This window comes from Haplochromis burtoni, unplaced genomic scaffold, assembly GCF_018398535.1.
Source record: "Haplochromis burtoni strain Fernald_Lab_line unplaced genomic scaffold, NCSU_Asbu1 Contig_508, whole genome shotgun sequence".
In the NCBI taxonomy this organism is placed as follows: Eukaryota; Metazoa; Chordata; class Actinopteri; order Cichliformes; family Cichlidae; genus Haplochromis; species Haplochromis burtoni.
This window is the reverse complement of record NW_024582869.1, coordinates 384,745-401,499: the sequence shown is the minus strand read 5'-3', so window position 1 is coordinate 401,499 and position 16,755 is coordinate 384,745. Positions and strand designations below refer to the sequence as shown.

General features: G+C 42.1%; 1 protein-coding gene across 1 annotated transcript in view; it reads right to left on the bottom strand.

Annotated features, from left to right (window-relative positions):
* Positions 1-4,967: 4,967 nt before the first annotated feature.
* The window catches only part of sorcs2 (sortilin-related VPS10 domain containing receptor 2), a gene marked incomplete at its 3' end in the record, with an annotated part of 292,347 nt that continues 280,559 nt past the window's right edge, over positions 4,968-16,755 (bottom strand). The window contains 2 exon segments of the mRNA XM_014329195.2: positions 4,968-5,041; positions 9,511-9,675. Of these exon segments, the coding sequence (XP_014184681.1) occupies positions 4,968-5,041; positions 9,511-9,675 (239 nt within the window).

The following is a 16,755-nucleotide window of genomic DNA, read 5'->3' as shown; positions in this document are numbered from 1 at the left end:
AGAGAGATAAGATATTGTTCGTCAGTACGTCTGAACCAGGAGACTAACTGTTTCTCTTTCTGTGTATAGATTTCCCCTGGACCTGTTTTCCTTGTGCACGGTGACTGAGCGTGAGCAAGAGTGATAGAGGAAAGAAGAGGAGCTGTGTGTGGTTGCGAGGGCTGTGTGGAAATCTCCCCTCCCTGGACTCCTGCCCCTTTCACTCCCGGACCCTGGAACCCCGGCCCCTTTTCCCCAGACACCGTTGTGTGTGTATATATATTTCACCGTGGAGAACACTGTAAATAAATTCACTTTTGATTTGAAGAAACTTGTGGTCTGCGCCTGAGTCCGCTCCACTAATCGTGACAAGACTTGATGCGATGAACTAAGCAGTTCTTCACCATTCAGCTCTCACTCTCCCCACATATTTATATACCAGTGGAGCCATATAACTACTTTTTAACTTTTTTTGATAGATAGCCGGGATTCCCTGAGCCCTGGCTCTGCCAGAGGTTGTCCTTTCTACAACTGCAAACTTGTCTAGGGGTTGCTTGATTGTTGAGGTTTTCTCCAGAATAATGTAGGCTTCTTACCTTACAATGTGACTGTTATTGTGATTTGGTACTAAATTGAACTTAAGTGAACTTGAATTGCTACCTTATCGTGGTGGAGGGGTTTGTGTGTCCCAGGGATCCCAGGGGCTATGTTGTCTGGGGGCTTTTGCCCCCTGGTAGGGTCTCCCATGGCAAATTGGTCCTGGGTGAGGGACCAGACAAAGAGCGATTCAGAAGACCCTTATGAAAAGGATATCGAGGGAACAGTTTACCCTGCCCGGGATAGGGTTACCGGGGCCCCGCCCTGGAGCCAGGCCCGGGGAGGGTGCCCGAGGGCGAGCGTCTGGTGGCCGGGCCTTAGTCCATGGGGCCCGGCCGGGCACAGCCCGAAGAGGAGACATGGGCCCATCCTCCCGCAGGCCCACCACCCGCAGGAGGCGCCATAGGGGTCGGGTGCATTGTGTGCCGGGTGGCGGCCAGGAGCGGAGGCCCTGGCGGACTGACCCCCGGCTGCCAAGACTGGCAATAGGGACATGGAATGTCACCTCTCTGGTGGGGAAGGAGCCTGAGTTAGTGCGTGAGGTTGAGAGGTACCGGCTAGATATAGTCGGGCTCACCTCTACGCATGGCTTGGGCTCTGGAACCAGTCTCCTGGAGAGGGGCTGGACTCTGTCTCAGTCTGGAGTTGCCCCTGGTGAGAGGCGGCGGGCTGGGGTGGGTATCTCTAATATCCCCTCGGCTTGCTGCCGGTACGTTGGGGTTTTTCCCGGTGGACGAGAGGGTTTGTTCCCTGCGCCTTAGGGTCGGGGAACGGGTCCTGACTGTCATCTGCGCTTATGCGCCGAGTGGCCAGCCTTCTTAGAGTCCCTGGGGGGGGGCTGGAAGGTGCTCCACCTGGAGACTCTGTTGTCCTGCTGGGAGACTTCAATGCTCACGTGGGTAACGACAGCGAGACCTGGAGGGGCGTGATTGGGAGGAACGGCCTCCCTGATCTGAACCCGAGCAGTGTTTTGTTATTGGACTTCTGTGCTAATCACAGTTTGGCCATAACGAACACCCTGTTCGAACATAAGAGTGTCCATAAGTGCACGTGGCACCAGGACGCTCTAGGCCGCAGGTCGATGATCGATTTTGTAATCGTATCACCAGACCTGCGACCATATGTTCTGGACACTCGGGTAAAGAGAGGGGCTGAGCTGTCAACTGATCACCACCTGGTGGTGAGTTGGATCAGGTGGCGGGGGAGGACGCTGGACAGACCTGGTGCACCTAAACGCGTAGTGAGGGTGTGCTGGGAACGTCTAGCAGAGGCCCCAGTCCGCGAGATCTTCAACGCACACCTCCGGCAGAGCTTCAACAGCATTCCGAGGGAGACTGGGGACATTGAGTCCGAATGGACCATGTTCAGCGTCTCCATTGCCGAAGCTGCTGCATTGAGCTGCGGCCGCAAGGTGGTTGGTGCCTGCCGTGGTGGTAATCCCCGAACCAAATGGTGGACACCAGAGGTGAAGGGAGCCACCAGGCTGAAGAAGGAGTCCTATCGGGCTTGGTTAGCCTGTGGGACTCCGGAGGCAGCCGACAGGTATCGACAGGCCAAGCGGAATGCGGCTCGGGCAGTGGCTGAAGCAAAAACTCGGGTGTGGGAGGAGTTCGGAGAGGCCATGGAAAAAGACTTTCGGACTGCCTCGAAGAGATTCTGGCAAACCGTCAGGCGTCTCAGGAGGGGAAAGCGGTGCTCTACCTGCACTGTGTATAGTGCTGGCGGAGCGCTGCTGACGTCGACTGAGAAAATTGTCAGGCGGTGGAAGGAATACTTCGAGGACCTCCTTAATCCCACTGACACGTCTTCCGAGGAGGAAGCAGAGTCTGGGGATGAGGGGAATGACCCGCCAATTTCCGGGGGCGAGGTCACTGAGGCAGTTAAACAACTCCTTGGTGGCAGAGCCCCTGGTGTTGATGAGGTCCGCCCCGAGTTCCTGAAGGCTCTGGACGTTGTAGGGCTGTCCTGGTTGACACGCCTCTGCAATGTTGCGTGGAGATCAGGGGCAGTACCTGTGGACTGGCAGACCGGGGTGGTGGTCCCCATCTTTAAGAAAGGGGACCGGAGGGTGTGTTCCAACTACAGGGGGATCACACTCCTCAGCCTCCCTGGGAAAGTCTATGCCAGGGTGCTGGAAAGGAGAGTTCGTCCGTTAGTCGAACCTCGGATACAGGAGGAACAATGCGGTTTTCGTCCTGGTCGCGGAACACTGGACCAGCTCTTTATCCTCTCCAGGATACTTGAGGGTGCATGGGAGTTTGCCCAACCAGTCTACATGTGTTTTGTGGACTTGGAGAAGGCATTCGACCGTGTCCCTCGGGGTGTCCTGTGGGAGGTGTTGCGGGAGTATGGGGTGTCTGGCCCATTGCTACGGGCCATTCGATCCCTATACAACCGTTGCAAGAGCTTGGTTCGCATTGCCGGCAATAAGTCGGACTCGTTCCCGGTGGGTGATGGGCTCCGCCAGGGCTGCCCTTTGTCTCCGGTTCTGTTCATAATTTTTATGGACAGGATTTCTAGGCGCAGCCAAGTGGCGGAGGGCTTTCGCTTTGGTGGCCTCAGAATCTCATCTCTGATTTTTGCGGATGATGTGGTTCTGTTGGCTTCATCGGGTGAGGGCCTCCAGCTCGCACTGGAACGGTTCGCAGCCGAGTGTGAAGCAGCGGGAATGAGGATCAGCACCTCCAAATCTGAGGCCATGGTTCTCAGCCGGAAAAGGGTGGAGTGCCCACTCCGGGTCGGGGATGAGTTCCTGCCCCAAGTGGAGGAGTTCAAGTATCTCGGGGTCTTGTTCGCGAGTGATGGGAGAAGGGAGCCGGAGATCGACAGACGGATTGGGGCTGCAGCTGCAGTAATGCGGACGCTGCACCGGTCCAGTCGTGGTGAAGAGGGAGCTGAGTGTAAAAGCGAAGCTCTCAATTTACCGGTCGATCTACGTCCCTACCCTCACCTATGGCCACGAGCTGTGGGTAGTGACCGAAAGAACGAGATCGCGGATACAAGCGGCAGGAAATGAGCTTCCTCCGAAGGGTGGCTGGCCTCTCCCTTAGAGATAGGGTGAGAAGTTCGGCCATCCGGGAGGGGCTCAGAGTAGAGCAGCTGCTGCTCCACATCGAAAGGAGCCAGCTGAGGTGGTTCGGGCATCTGACAAGGATGCCCCCTGGGCGCCTCCTGGGTGAGGTGTTCCAGGCATGTCCCACCGGGAGGAGGCCCCGGGGCAGACCCAGGACACGCTGGAGAGATTATATCTCTCGGCTGGCCTGGGAACGCCTTGGTGTTCCCCCTGGATAAGCTGGAGGAGGTGGCTGGGGAGAGGGAGGTCTGGGCTCTCTTGCTTAGGCTGCTGCCCCCGCGACCCGGCCTCGGATAAAGCGGATGAAGATGGATGGATGGATGGATGGATGGATGAACTGAAATAACCTTAAGCAGTTCAAATTTTCTTTTCGTCTGTGTTTATTATAGCCTTCAACACCCATCTCAAAGTAAATTCAAAATAAAGTCCTTGTACTTGTATTTTCATTCCTCTCTTCCTTAACTTATTGGGATCCTTGCAAAACACTGACATATGTTCAAGAACCAGTATTAATCATCTTTGCATAAAGAAACAGAAAATGTTCTGTTTGGTTGCAACCTTAATTCTCACAGTTTCTAAAACTATATATCAGTGAAGAAGTTATCAGAGGCCTGTAGAGCAAACCTAGATACTGAGTCAGGCAAGTGTGGTACTGTCAGGTTTATCCTTTGGTTTTCAGGGTAAACACAAAGGTTATCTTCTTAATGGGTACACCGCCATGGTAAAATATGCTGCAGGCCTAATGTGCTCTGGTGCATGTTATCCTTTAGAAAAGACACGAACATGTACAAAACCACAACATAATTACCAATCAGTTCTTTCCAACAAAATCCCTAGAACTTCAGTATTTAGGTAGTAGAAAGGACTGTAGTTCTAGAGATAGTATTTGTCTTTATCTGACAAGCATCAATAAGAAATGGAGATTCTTAGGGAACAACGGCATTCCCTTCTTTTTAAATCACACATTCTTATGTACCAACTTGCAGATGTATCATCTGTTTAACATCTTTCAATATTTTTAATATAGTCTCTTCATTTGTAAATTATACTGCTTTGCTGCAAGTAGACTAGTCCGTGTCTATGATTAATCAAATTGCATAGTTTTATGTGACCAGACTCATAAAAAGAAGAATCTGGGTTGACTGATCCACCTTCAGTTACTGATGTTGCTGTTGTTTGGATAAGTGACTCAAAATAAGAAAAAGATATCCTGGGTATCATGAACTTGCTTAGTAATGCTGGCCCCAGCTGTGATACAAACACAGCTGCATTCTTGGCATCTTATCCATCAAATGTTATAAAATTAAGTTAGACTGACCAGAAAACTCTGTCCTTTGTCACCCTCTCCTGCAGTAATGTCCACTTGCGGCCCAGATCTGCTGAAGCAAAGAGCTGGACAAAAAAAACAAAAAACCCCACACAATTAGACAGAAAAAAGCACAATTTCCATGTAGCATAACGTATCTCCAGATTATTGCCAGCTGTTTATTTTACAATGGAGGTCACTATAGAAAATTATTCATCCAATCAAGATACTACATTTCATACATTAAAACTGAGCTCACATATTAATCATAACAGGTTTGGCAGCCGTGTGTGTCAGCGTGACAAGGTGTGTGCATTGAGTGTGTATTAGCTGACACACAAACACACAAACAACACTTGCACCTTCTCATTCTGCTCAGCTCCTGCCTATCTCACTCATGGTCATCGGAAAATAAATGTAATCAGTGACGACAAGCTAATCCTAAAGCACATTCTTTTGTCGCTGTGAAAAAGAGAAATGAAGGTTGACCTTGATGTAAATATGTGTCTGCCCTCACAAACCGTAATTTGAAAATGATCCTCACATCATTCTCCAGCTAAATGATTTTTTTTGTTCTGTTTGAATGGATTCCTCGTTTCCATCTGCAGCCTGCCCATATGGAACAGATTAAAACCTAATTGAATTTCTTGCTTAATTATGTGTAAATTATTGAAGTGGAGGAGGAGTTGAGCCAATTCAAGCTTATTAACTATTCAAACTTATGTCTCACCTACTTAAATATCTTGAGCTTCATTTCCATTTTGGTTTTCAGGGTCTTTTTATTTAAGCCCAAACACCACTTTTTACATTGGGTTTTAATTACTTAATTAAATGTACAGCACTTTGTGTCAGCTGTGGTTGTTTTAAAGTGCTTTATAAATAAAGTTGATGATGATGATGATGTTAATTCAGTCGGTGCAAAAAATAAGGACTTTGATGAATACAAGTAGTTGTTTGGTGGTTTGTGCAACAAAACAAAATGAAATTACATTTTGTTGATCTTGATAGATTGTTAAAGTGTTACTTTATTAGTTTTTAAAAAGGTATTATCCAAAGAAATGAATTCATAATATACAGATAAGTACAAAGGCTGTGGCAGATAAACTGAACTAAACCATACTGATAACATATGAAAACAAACTGCCCTTTAATTCAATATTTTTAGTGTATGATTGGTGAATTACCCAGGTGTGGTGGTAGACAACAACGTGAAATATAGCTGCGCTGTCTCCAAAAGTACCTGGATGAATACCTTACCTGTATGATTGAGTATGCATCAAGACATAGCTGTGCTGTTTCCACATAGGCGACTATAGTCAGCTAACATAATAACATAAAATAAAATACTTTGCTCTCTACGACAAAAATATCGCTATCTGCACTTTGGGCTTCCGACCTTTGTATATCACTGCCAGATCAGATATACTACCTTTGCACTACCTTTGTGTTATCACCATATCAGCTGTTAACATTAGCTTTGCTCAGAATTGGCCATTCCACATGTGTCCCCAAGTGATACATCTTTAAATTCCTTGGCTCTGCTTTGATCCCCTAACTAAAGCTACTGCTATAAAACAGTCAAATGCAGTGAGATGAACATCTCTCATTGCTTATTAATAAATCTGTTGATTGAGTGTTTCTAACCTACATGAGAAAGCAGCATTTTTGACCAACACTATTTTCATCTTGCAGGTTCTCTACATTGCTGCAGGCTTGAATGTCTTATCCACTGAATCATCTCATCTCTCGGCAAAAAGACATAAGTAATTCATTGGACAGCAATACGATGCCCTGGCTTTCGTGTTGGCTCAGACTGGAGTGACATGTTACAACTATGAAAGCAATTAACTTAAGCAGGATTAAAAACAACATAAAAAGCCATGCAGCTGAATTATTATGTGCTCTACAAGTGTGCATTGACGGTCATTAACCAGCACCTCAGGATCCTCCATCATAGTTTAATTGTTTCTGTCTACTGTTAGTGCTTTTAATGATAGTGAAACTAAAAAAATATATAATGAAAAGGTTTTACATAAAATCGATATTAATCTATATTAATTGCACATGAAGTGAAATGTTTGTCTTTATATGCCTGTTTTGTTTTAATTTGGGTGATTATGGGTTTTGCTGTTCAAAATTAAAAAGTATGTGAGATAATGGATTATCTCGACTTAATATTTCCTTCTAAATTTGAGTAAATTATGTGTGTATCTCAGTCTAGTCGAGTGCAAGCAACTACATTCGAGGCTGCTGACTTGACAATTGTCCAGATGACCTTCACTGGGCAATCCACAAGGACAGTAAGCCCCATAAGGTCATTGCTGAATGTCTAGTCATTCGCTGAGTGCTGCATAGAATGTATGGAAAATTGGAACGCTTTGAAAGGATGAGTGGGGTAGGGAGAGGTGGACAAGAAACAGGGATAACTGCAGCCATTAGATGTTTGCTGAGAAAAGTCAGTGCAAGATCTGACAGCAACGTAATAAATATACATATTTAAACTTTTACCTTAAAAATAAAATTTAAAGCAAAAGTTTTACATTCAGATTTCTATATACAAATAGATTTGTGGGTTATTTATAATTAAAAACATTGTTTTATGATATACGTTTTTATTTCTTCTTAGAACTTGCCAAAGGGTTTCCAACTAGAAGCCAAGTGTGACTACACTACAGAGGTGTGGACTCGAGTCACATGACTTGGACTCGAGTCAGACTCGAGTCATTAATTTTATGACTTTAGACTTGACTTGAAAAAATGTTCTAAGACTTGTGACTTGACTTGGACTTTTACACCAATGACCTGGGACTTGAATTGGGTTTGAACCGGTTTACTTGAAAAGACTTGATATTTCACCCCAAATATAAAATTTAACATGCATATTATATAGAGATTGAAAATGTGACGTCATTCACGGGTAGAACCGCAAAGGATTCTGGGAACTCGTGGCAAGCGGTACTAGCGCACGCAGGCTTTCAATTGAAATCAGTCACACAGCGATAAAAAGAAACACAAAAATGTCAAGAAGCTGTTGTATTATTAACTGCAATAGCCGGTCGCATGACAGCCACGGGAAGCCGACGGGTAAAGAGATCGGTTGTTATCGGATTACGTCGTTGAAGAGAAATTGTTCGAGCCATGTTTCCGAAGTAACAAAGACGTGACGGATGGCCTGGATTGCAGCCATTCAAAGACCAAATATAACGTCCCAGAACACTCCAGCTCACAGGTTAGTCTGCTCCAAGCATTTACACGAAGGTCAGTGTTCTGTTGTAGTTAATACGTCATTTTTATAACATAATTGGTGATATAGGTTACAAGCAAGTCTGGCGCTGAACAGAAATTGTCGCTATGCTCCTTTATTTATTGTGCATAAATAGTGAATTGTCCTGACACAATATTGCGTTTCGCCTCTGTTATTATTTTTGTATCACTAATTGCCCAGTACGATTACAGCATACAGTATTATTGTCACTGCTACATTTCTGTGATGCTACCAGAAATTATTTCCACTACTAATTAATTACCGTTGAGCTCAAAGGTCCTATTAATAAACGGTTAAGGAATGTGTATTTATGAAGACAATTTGTGAGACTGGTAAACTTATGATACGTACGATGGGTTCTACACGGTGCATTTCAAGGTCCTGCACCCATCCGTCGGTAAACTGTACCTGGGCTTGTTGCAGTGACCTGAAGTTACTAAACTTCATGAGTGTGTGCACTCACTCCAAGAACCGTATGATTATAAATATGCATATAAATATGCTACGATGAGATAGCTGACTTCATCTAACTAGCAAATGTTGTCCAGGCTACGTTGGTGATACAGTTTTTTTTAATGTGTATGATATTTTTGTCATGCGATTTTAAAGCCGGTCCTACAACCGCATCCAAGAATAACATGCAGCTTATCTCAGAACTGTCGGTGAAAATTATTCTTGGAGCTAGGTTTAATTGAGCTGCATTTTAAAGAGGTGCAATTTCACAATTTGTGTATATTTTCTAAGTTCACTATTTTGTCATGTGTTGAGAAAAACACAGATTTAAAAATTACATGGTCTAATATTTACATTTAGCATATAACTGCAACATGCTTTTTTCGTTTTTTTTAAAGACTCGAAAGGACTTGAAATTCAAAATTTCAGACTTGTGACTTTACTCGGACTTTTACACCAGTGACTTGAGACTCGACTCTGACTTGCCTGACATTACTTGAGACTTGACTTGAGACTTGAGGATAAAGACTTGAGACTTACTTGAGACTTGCAAAACAATGACTTGGTCCCACCTCTGCTACACTATATCGTCACTGTGTTTGGATATGGTTATTGTTTAATTCATTTCACTTTAATTCAAACATTACAGAACAGCATTACTGTGGTATGAAAAAACAACATATGACGTTTTTTTTCTGAGTTTAGTCGTAAATCTTGAGATATAATGCGCTGCTGCACGACAAAAGATTTGGTAACGTAACACCAACGATAACTCCTTGTGCATTTATTTCAGCTACAGAATCAAAAGTTTCTTTTATGTTTGTGTCTACAACCCACCCTGCCCTCCTTGCAATAGGCCAGCAGCTTGTCTTCTTCCTTGGGGTGGAAGATGAGCGTGTCAGGTGTGAAGTCGATGGACTGCCGCTGGAAGGAGGAACCTTCATCTGTGCTGATAAACAGCATTTGATCTCGTTCATTTATAGAGGAACCCACCAGAATTACCTGTAAGAGATGATAGAGAGAACAGCGAAAAAGAAAAGAAAGAAAAAGAAGAAAAAAGAAGGTCACAGGTGATACGGTCCAAAGCATCCTGCAACATATTTGGTGCTAAGTCAGCAGTCTGTTGAAAATATCCTCCTCATATCAGTACTTGTCCATGTTAATTCACCTGCATGCACTGAAAACCTGATAAATATGAATGCATTCACTGCCATGCATGCACATTCATTCAAGGCCATCCTCTGGAACAGAAAAACTTTCCATCAACCTTACAGGCGGCTTAAACCATGGCAACACTCTATTGATTATCTATTCAGACTTTTATAGCTCATAAAGTGAAAACATTAAATACAGGGGACACCAGGAACTGCCAACCCACCAATCACAATTATGTCCCAGACACTTGCAATAAGTGTCCCAATAGGGGAAATCGATAGGAACTAATGAACCAGTCATGTTCATTAACAGTGCGTGAGAGGTGGGAAGCTATCCCATGAGGGTTTTTGGTTGTTTACAGCAACTCCTTATAAAAAGTGTCCTCAGTCAGAGAAATGCAATAAAGTAACTAGCTGTATTGTTACTTAACAAATGTTTCAGCAAAGATTAATGGATGCAAACTAGAGATATAATTTTAATGAAAGGGATATTCAACATGTAATGGCTATTTAAAAAAATAAGTATTATGTGTGGGCAGAAACAATTGAGCAAACAAATAAATCAACTCATAGGAAATTGTCAAGGTACTTCCAATGCTTTTAATTCTTATTTTAAGACTGCATGCTTTTGTCCACGTACAAAGAAAGAAAAAAAACCCTTTTAATGCCTATATTCCTACTTCACTTCCAAAATAACCTTAATATTCAACCTTGCCGAAAGCAATTTGTATTCAATGGTATATTTAATAGTGTTTTCAAAGGTTACAGTAGCTCCTTCTAGAGGGAGTTCAGTACTTTAGTATTAGAAAGGAAAAGCTTCATATTTGTATGCTTATACTTGGGTAAATTTATTACACAAACCTGGACGCAATATGCCTCTTACACAGCATGTTTGGCTCATCAAAGCAGGGAAAGCACAGTTTTAATAATGTTCACTTCAGTGTCCCAGTAGGCCAAGAAACTTATGGGTTATCTGCCTGATCTGGATTTCTTTCAGGGCCTTGTGTTACAGAAGATACTTTTAGTAATTTTTGAATAACCAGTCCATCGATCTCTTTGGTCAAAAATCAGTCACACCTGCTGGAGAGCATCCACACACTTGATGCTTTGACAACTAGACCTAAACTCAGAAATCGAATGGTTCCTTTAAATCACCAGAAAACAAAAAACAGCAGGAAGGATGGGTTTTTTTCAGCAGGAAGCCAAAAAAACCCCAAAAAGATCAAATAAAATAAAAAAGTATACTGTACAAGTTTAAAGCTCTTTAGGGCAGTGATTACACAAAATCTTGAGAGAGTACTTGAGAGATTTCTGTCTCCCTATCAAAGCAGGTAGGGAATAACCTGGAAATTTCAGGTTACATATTTGCTTCTAGAAGAGCATTGCTCATGTTCACAGAAATCTACTCCAGTAGTATTTCCTCTTTGTCCTTGCTGTCGATCTTTTCTTTTATTATCCTTTAATCCAACCTCTGTTTTGTTTTTATCTAAAGAAACACAAAGCTGGTGTAAAACCAGTGGCTATGTCCATCTTTTATACTGTCCGTTTCTAGAAAAAGAAAAAAATCATTACTACTTTTATAGCTAAACTAACACTGTGCTATTTTATTTTTTTGTCCATATTTAATATGTTCAGTGATTTGTATTATGTATGCCTATTTTCTGAACACATTTCTGGCAAATCTTCACCTGTCATTTCTTTTTATAGTCATCAGAACAGCTTCAATATCACAAAAGCCCTTACCCTAAACCTATAACTTCTTGATGCATGCTCAACTTTTCTCCCACAAAAACGCTAGGTCCGGATGAACAGAATCAACTTTTGGAGACTAAACCTATAACCATAACCTAATTGTAAACCTGACGCTAAAACTTGAGGCGACTGAGATTTTGGTCCCCTTAAGGGCTGTTGGTCCCCAGAAAAATGTCTAAACAGGTACACACGCGCACACACACAATCCCTATTAGGATTCTCATCATGACTTCAATTAAGGAGTGTGTGTAGAATAACACATCTTTCTGGGTTGATACTTGAGAACTGTGTGTGAGTTGGGTGTAACTTCCGTTAGCACCACAGTCAATTAAAAGCTTGGTGTTTGTTTTGCAGGCAGAGCATGGTCAACAAGGAAGAGGAGTAGAATGATGATGTTAGAACAGCAGGAAAGAAGACTTTATTTCTTATAATACAGTTAATTTAGAAAATGTCAACTGGGATTTGCTCAGTGTATTTGTTGTTTACAGCTAAAAAGCTCCACTGAAAAGCTCAAGTTCACCCTGTGGTTGTAGGAAGTCAGCAAACAATTACTATCCTTAATTTCTACCAAAATGACCGCTCCCAATCTCATATTTACATGTGTTTACAAAGTCTTTTGGCTTCTATGGTATAAAGCCTGATGACAGCTGTTTTGGCACACACTTTTGCCTCATGTCCCTGTGGGGCAGGTCCATAAATCGGTCAGCCCTCCCGTGCCAACATGTCATAATTTAAAGGATATCACTCAGTTTAACCTAGTTAAGCTAAGACAAACACTGAACATCCTCAGGACACACACGTACACAGTCCCACCTCACATATACACATCATATCAACAAATGGAGACAAATGAGATGACAAATGCTTGAAAAAGAAGCATAAAGGTGCACCGGATCTTATGAATATGATTGTGTCAGTTGGTGAAGTTGCATAATCTCACCCAAAACAACCTGAAACTCGCTACTCAGAGGTACTGAGTACTATAAGCTTAGCAAAAAACAAAAAAAAGTTACAAATAAATAAACAATAAAAATCTGTACTACCACAAAGGTCATGCTCTTGATGTGTTTGCATTTGTAACTAGATTTCTGTAGTTTTAGCAACAGTGAAACACAGATCATCATGCAACGAAGCTAAACACAATTATACTTTTAGATAGTATTTTTAATTATTCGTTTTTTATGAAATGCTTTTCATTCAGTCTTTAAATTTGTTTGCTTGCTTTGTCACAATGTCCACTACTAAGCCTATGGAAGCTTTTCACTAACCTTGATGCCATCAGATTATCTTTTTTTTTGTCATCAGAGATTTAAATGAAAACACACTGTTTAACTGAAAGTATCTGTTTGCACAGGAGGTGTGGGCTGTTAGTAGTCAGGCTGAGGAGGGGAAATGCTGCTCAATTGCATCATGGGACTAGAAACAGAATGAGAGCGTTTTTGAAATCTAGTAGGAGACACACACAGCGCTTTGAGTGCTCAGACAGAGTAGAAAAGCGCTATATAAGAACAAGTCCATTTACCATTACCATTTACACACTGAGGACTCCAAGTTGAGATATTTCTAAGCTTAAAGTGTATTACTAAATCACTTGAGAAATCTTTGCAGTTCCATTTGATTGTACTGGTCTTTTTGAGACCTTAGGTGAAAGGAGTTTAAAATTAAATTCAAAACCTTAGCCAAAAAAATAAACCTTTTCTATTCTATGCACTATTGTGAGTTGTGCATTTTATGTGGTACTTAAACGTCTTGTAACCCCTCCATATTCATGCATTGTTCCCTTATTGGGTTTCAACCTGGGAAACTCAAAATGGGACAAAATTGCTAAAACGAATCTTAAAATTGTCTTATCTTTTATTATTCACCACAGAAACCACAGAAAATAATGTAGGAGTTTGTAAAAGATGAGTGTGCCACTGATGCACTCATCCTCATGGCGCAGTAACCTGACTTACCAACAAGTGGCAGTCTTGTCAAACTGTAGGCTCGGAGGAATGCCTTCAAATCTTTACAGAGTTGAAACTGAGCTTGACTAACCAACTGACAGATAAGAAGGTGAACTTTTCAGTGAGGCTTCAAAAAAATGGGATCGGGGGAGGGCAGACAGACAATTCCTTTCGCACAAGTTATGATCCTCCACAATCAAAGGACTTTGATACATTCTTCCTTCATAACGATTTCCTCCGAGTAATAGCTCAAGCTTAGCAAAGCACAGTGCTCCTATTGTGCATGGCAGATAAAAGCAGACTCTAAACTTCCTGTGTCTGCTGTGGAGACTTCTGGGGTGTGACACATTAAGGGGACTTATAGGAACAAAACTCAGCTCTTTTTAATCTGCAAAACGGCTTAAACACCAGTGTGGCTTTGGGAAGAGCTTGCGTAATCTATGCGATGTTTGATAATCTTTCGATCACAGTTGCTCAGATTATAGAGCTGATACTCTCTGATGTGTGTCAACAATGATCAGTTCCCGCTGTCAATTATAAAGCAGCACAATCTTCTTGGCAGCTTAAAACAGCTTATAAAAGAGTGCTGGTGTGCAGTTGGAACATGAACAACATGAAGGTCTATGCCCAGAGAAGAATGAGAATGTGCATTTGTTTTGCATGACACATCTTTGAACAGCTGAAGGGTTTTATGGCTGCAGGCTGATATGGCTGATGAAAACCTCAAGTCTTGAGAATGGAGAAAGCTTTTGCACGATACAAGCACACCGGCACAAATGCACACCTATGCAAATGAATTGTGTACTTACTGTACATGTGCACAGAAAAATGAGAGAAGTCGATGAAGGATACCGTTTGAATTGTTATTTTGCAAATATTATTCTATATTTATTGTTTTTTTCTTGTTTCTTCCACAGGTTAGGTACACAGTTGTGAAAGTAATAAATCAATGAAGGACTCCACGCCATGTTCAAGGTAATTATCTCAAAAATAGCTTTCAGTAGCCTTGTTATCCTTATATTCAGCCTGCTATCTATAATTCACAATACATTTTTGTTTCTCGTAACTTTGTTATGAACTCGTAGGAAAGATTCAATGGCCTGCCATGTAGCCATGTTTTGGAAAACTGTAAGTGAACCTTCCCAGATTTCAGCAATGAGTGACAGACAGATATAAAAGAAGATAAACCTAATTAGTTAGGACCTAGTCGTATAAATCAGAATGTTTCTTTGTTATTGACATCTGGGTCAACACACATAAACATACCCATACACAGGCATACTAGTGCAGTTCCTGGTACAGTTCCTTTCCACTCAATTACATATATAAATTGCTTGAGTTCTAGCTTCCACTGGGAGAGAGGGCCCCATGTGACCACAGCTTACTGAGCCATGGTCTGTTAGGAAGACCTGGGAGGGGAACGCAGCATGGGAGGCAAGAGGATATCACCAGAAAGCATAACAAGTTTCAGAAGATGCTCAGTTAGTCCCTCCCTTTAGTCTTGTGGTGGTTATTAAACTAAACAAGGATGGATGGAAGTTTTGATCAGACAACCACCTTTTATTTATGACATGAGTCTCCCTCGTGCCCTACCTGAAGTACTGCACATCTCTGTTGTACCATCTTAGTTTAAGATTTGTTTGCAGTGTATTTCAGGATTGTTTCATATCACCAATGAAACAAATCCTCTTCAGGTAGTTCTTGTCATATCAAAATATAGTCATGCTACTTGGACAGAGTGTGAAATCAAGGTCATCTTGCTGAAGTGGTTTGCATAAGGACCAAACAGCCATTTCATTTGAATGAATTAGCAGGGCATATAGTGCCTGAATACCTATAATAATGTTCTTTTTGTGGAGGATTAGGACAAAGAACATGAGAGGCGCATTTTAAAGCCTAGAGTAGTTTGAAAGTTTGAGAGTATTGTATGTCTGTTTGATCATTTCGAACATTTTTAACTTTCTAGAAGACTGAAAAAGCAATGTTACCTTAAAAAACTGTTTTTGACTCCAATCTCAGTAACTCAGCAACAAGCTATGAAATGACCTTGAGTTGAGACTGTTTTGCCCGAGGTCAAGATTGTAGCATCAAACTCCACTTCTGTCTAAACCCAATAACAACTATGACATTTCTTATTGAGTGAGAGGAGCAAAAACGATTTTTATGATACTATTTGGTCTTATATTCACTTTTATAATATCTTCCACTGTGGTAATTCCACTAGTTTAAGTGTGGTTTCAACTTTGTCAATATTTTCAATCAATCCTCAAGCAGGTTAATCCATAATGTTGAATGGATATTGTATCACTTCAATATTCATTCCCAGTACAATCAGTTTCAAATTTAAAGACTTAGCAAAAGCCTCTTGCTCAGAAGCCAGTCCTGACTCTTTCCAGCATTTTTGTCACTGCACTTCTCTAAGGTGAGGTGAGAAGTGGTTAGAATGGGGAATCAGAAAGCCAAACATGAACAACACATTGTCAGAGGTGTCAGAGATAGAGGTGTGAGAGGTCTGGCAGTGTGTTTTTTGGCCAGCTTTGCGACAGTGTGACAGTCCGACAGTCCATTAGCTTCCTCCCAGGCAGCTCCATTTGTGTTACAATGGAGGTGACCAGTTTCAGCAAAGTCCCACATCTTGGCTTGAGTTTAGATGAAAACACACACACACACACACACACACACACACACACACACACACACACACACTGAGGGTGTGGAAAATCACCAGTCTGAGAGGACCAGTAGTTGAAGAGCATGAAGTTCAAATGCATATTCTTTATACCAAACTTTACAACCTAATGCACTGAAAAAATAATATTGAGAGGCTGGCAGGGGCTGTAAATGTGACAGGAAACACACCCATGTTTTTTTTTTAATACAATGACAAATAATGTGATTAAAGTAATGCATTAGTAAGTAATGCATTACTTTAATCACAATACATTTTTTAGTAACGCAGTAATGTAACGTGTTTTTGCTGAACACTAGCCCTATCTTCAGTCCTTTTCAGTTCATGTGCTGGAGGGAGGACAGTGGTGCAACAGTCTACATCTTTTAAGTGGAGTGGAGATGAACATTACTTTTATTTTTATTGTGCAAAAACATCTGTACAGTCTCAAGCTAATGCAAAGCTATCCAAGAACCCAGAATGATGTTAAAGTTAAGTGTATGCTAACACTAGCCAAGCAGCTTGGCCTACTCTTCAGCAGCTAACAAAGATAGTAATGAGT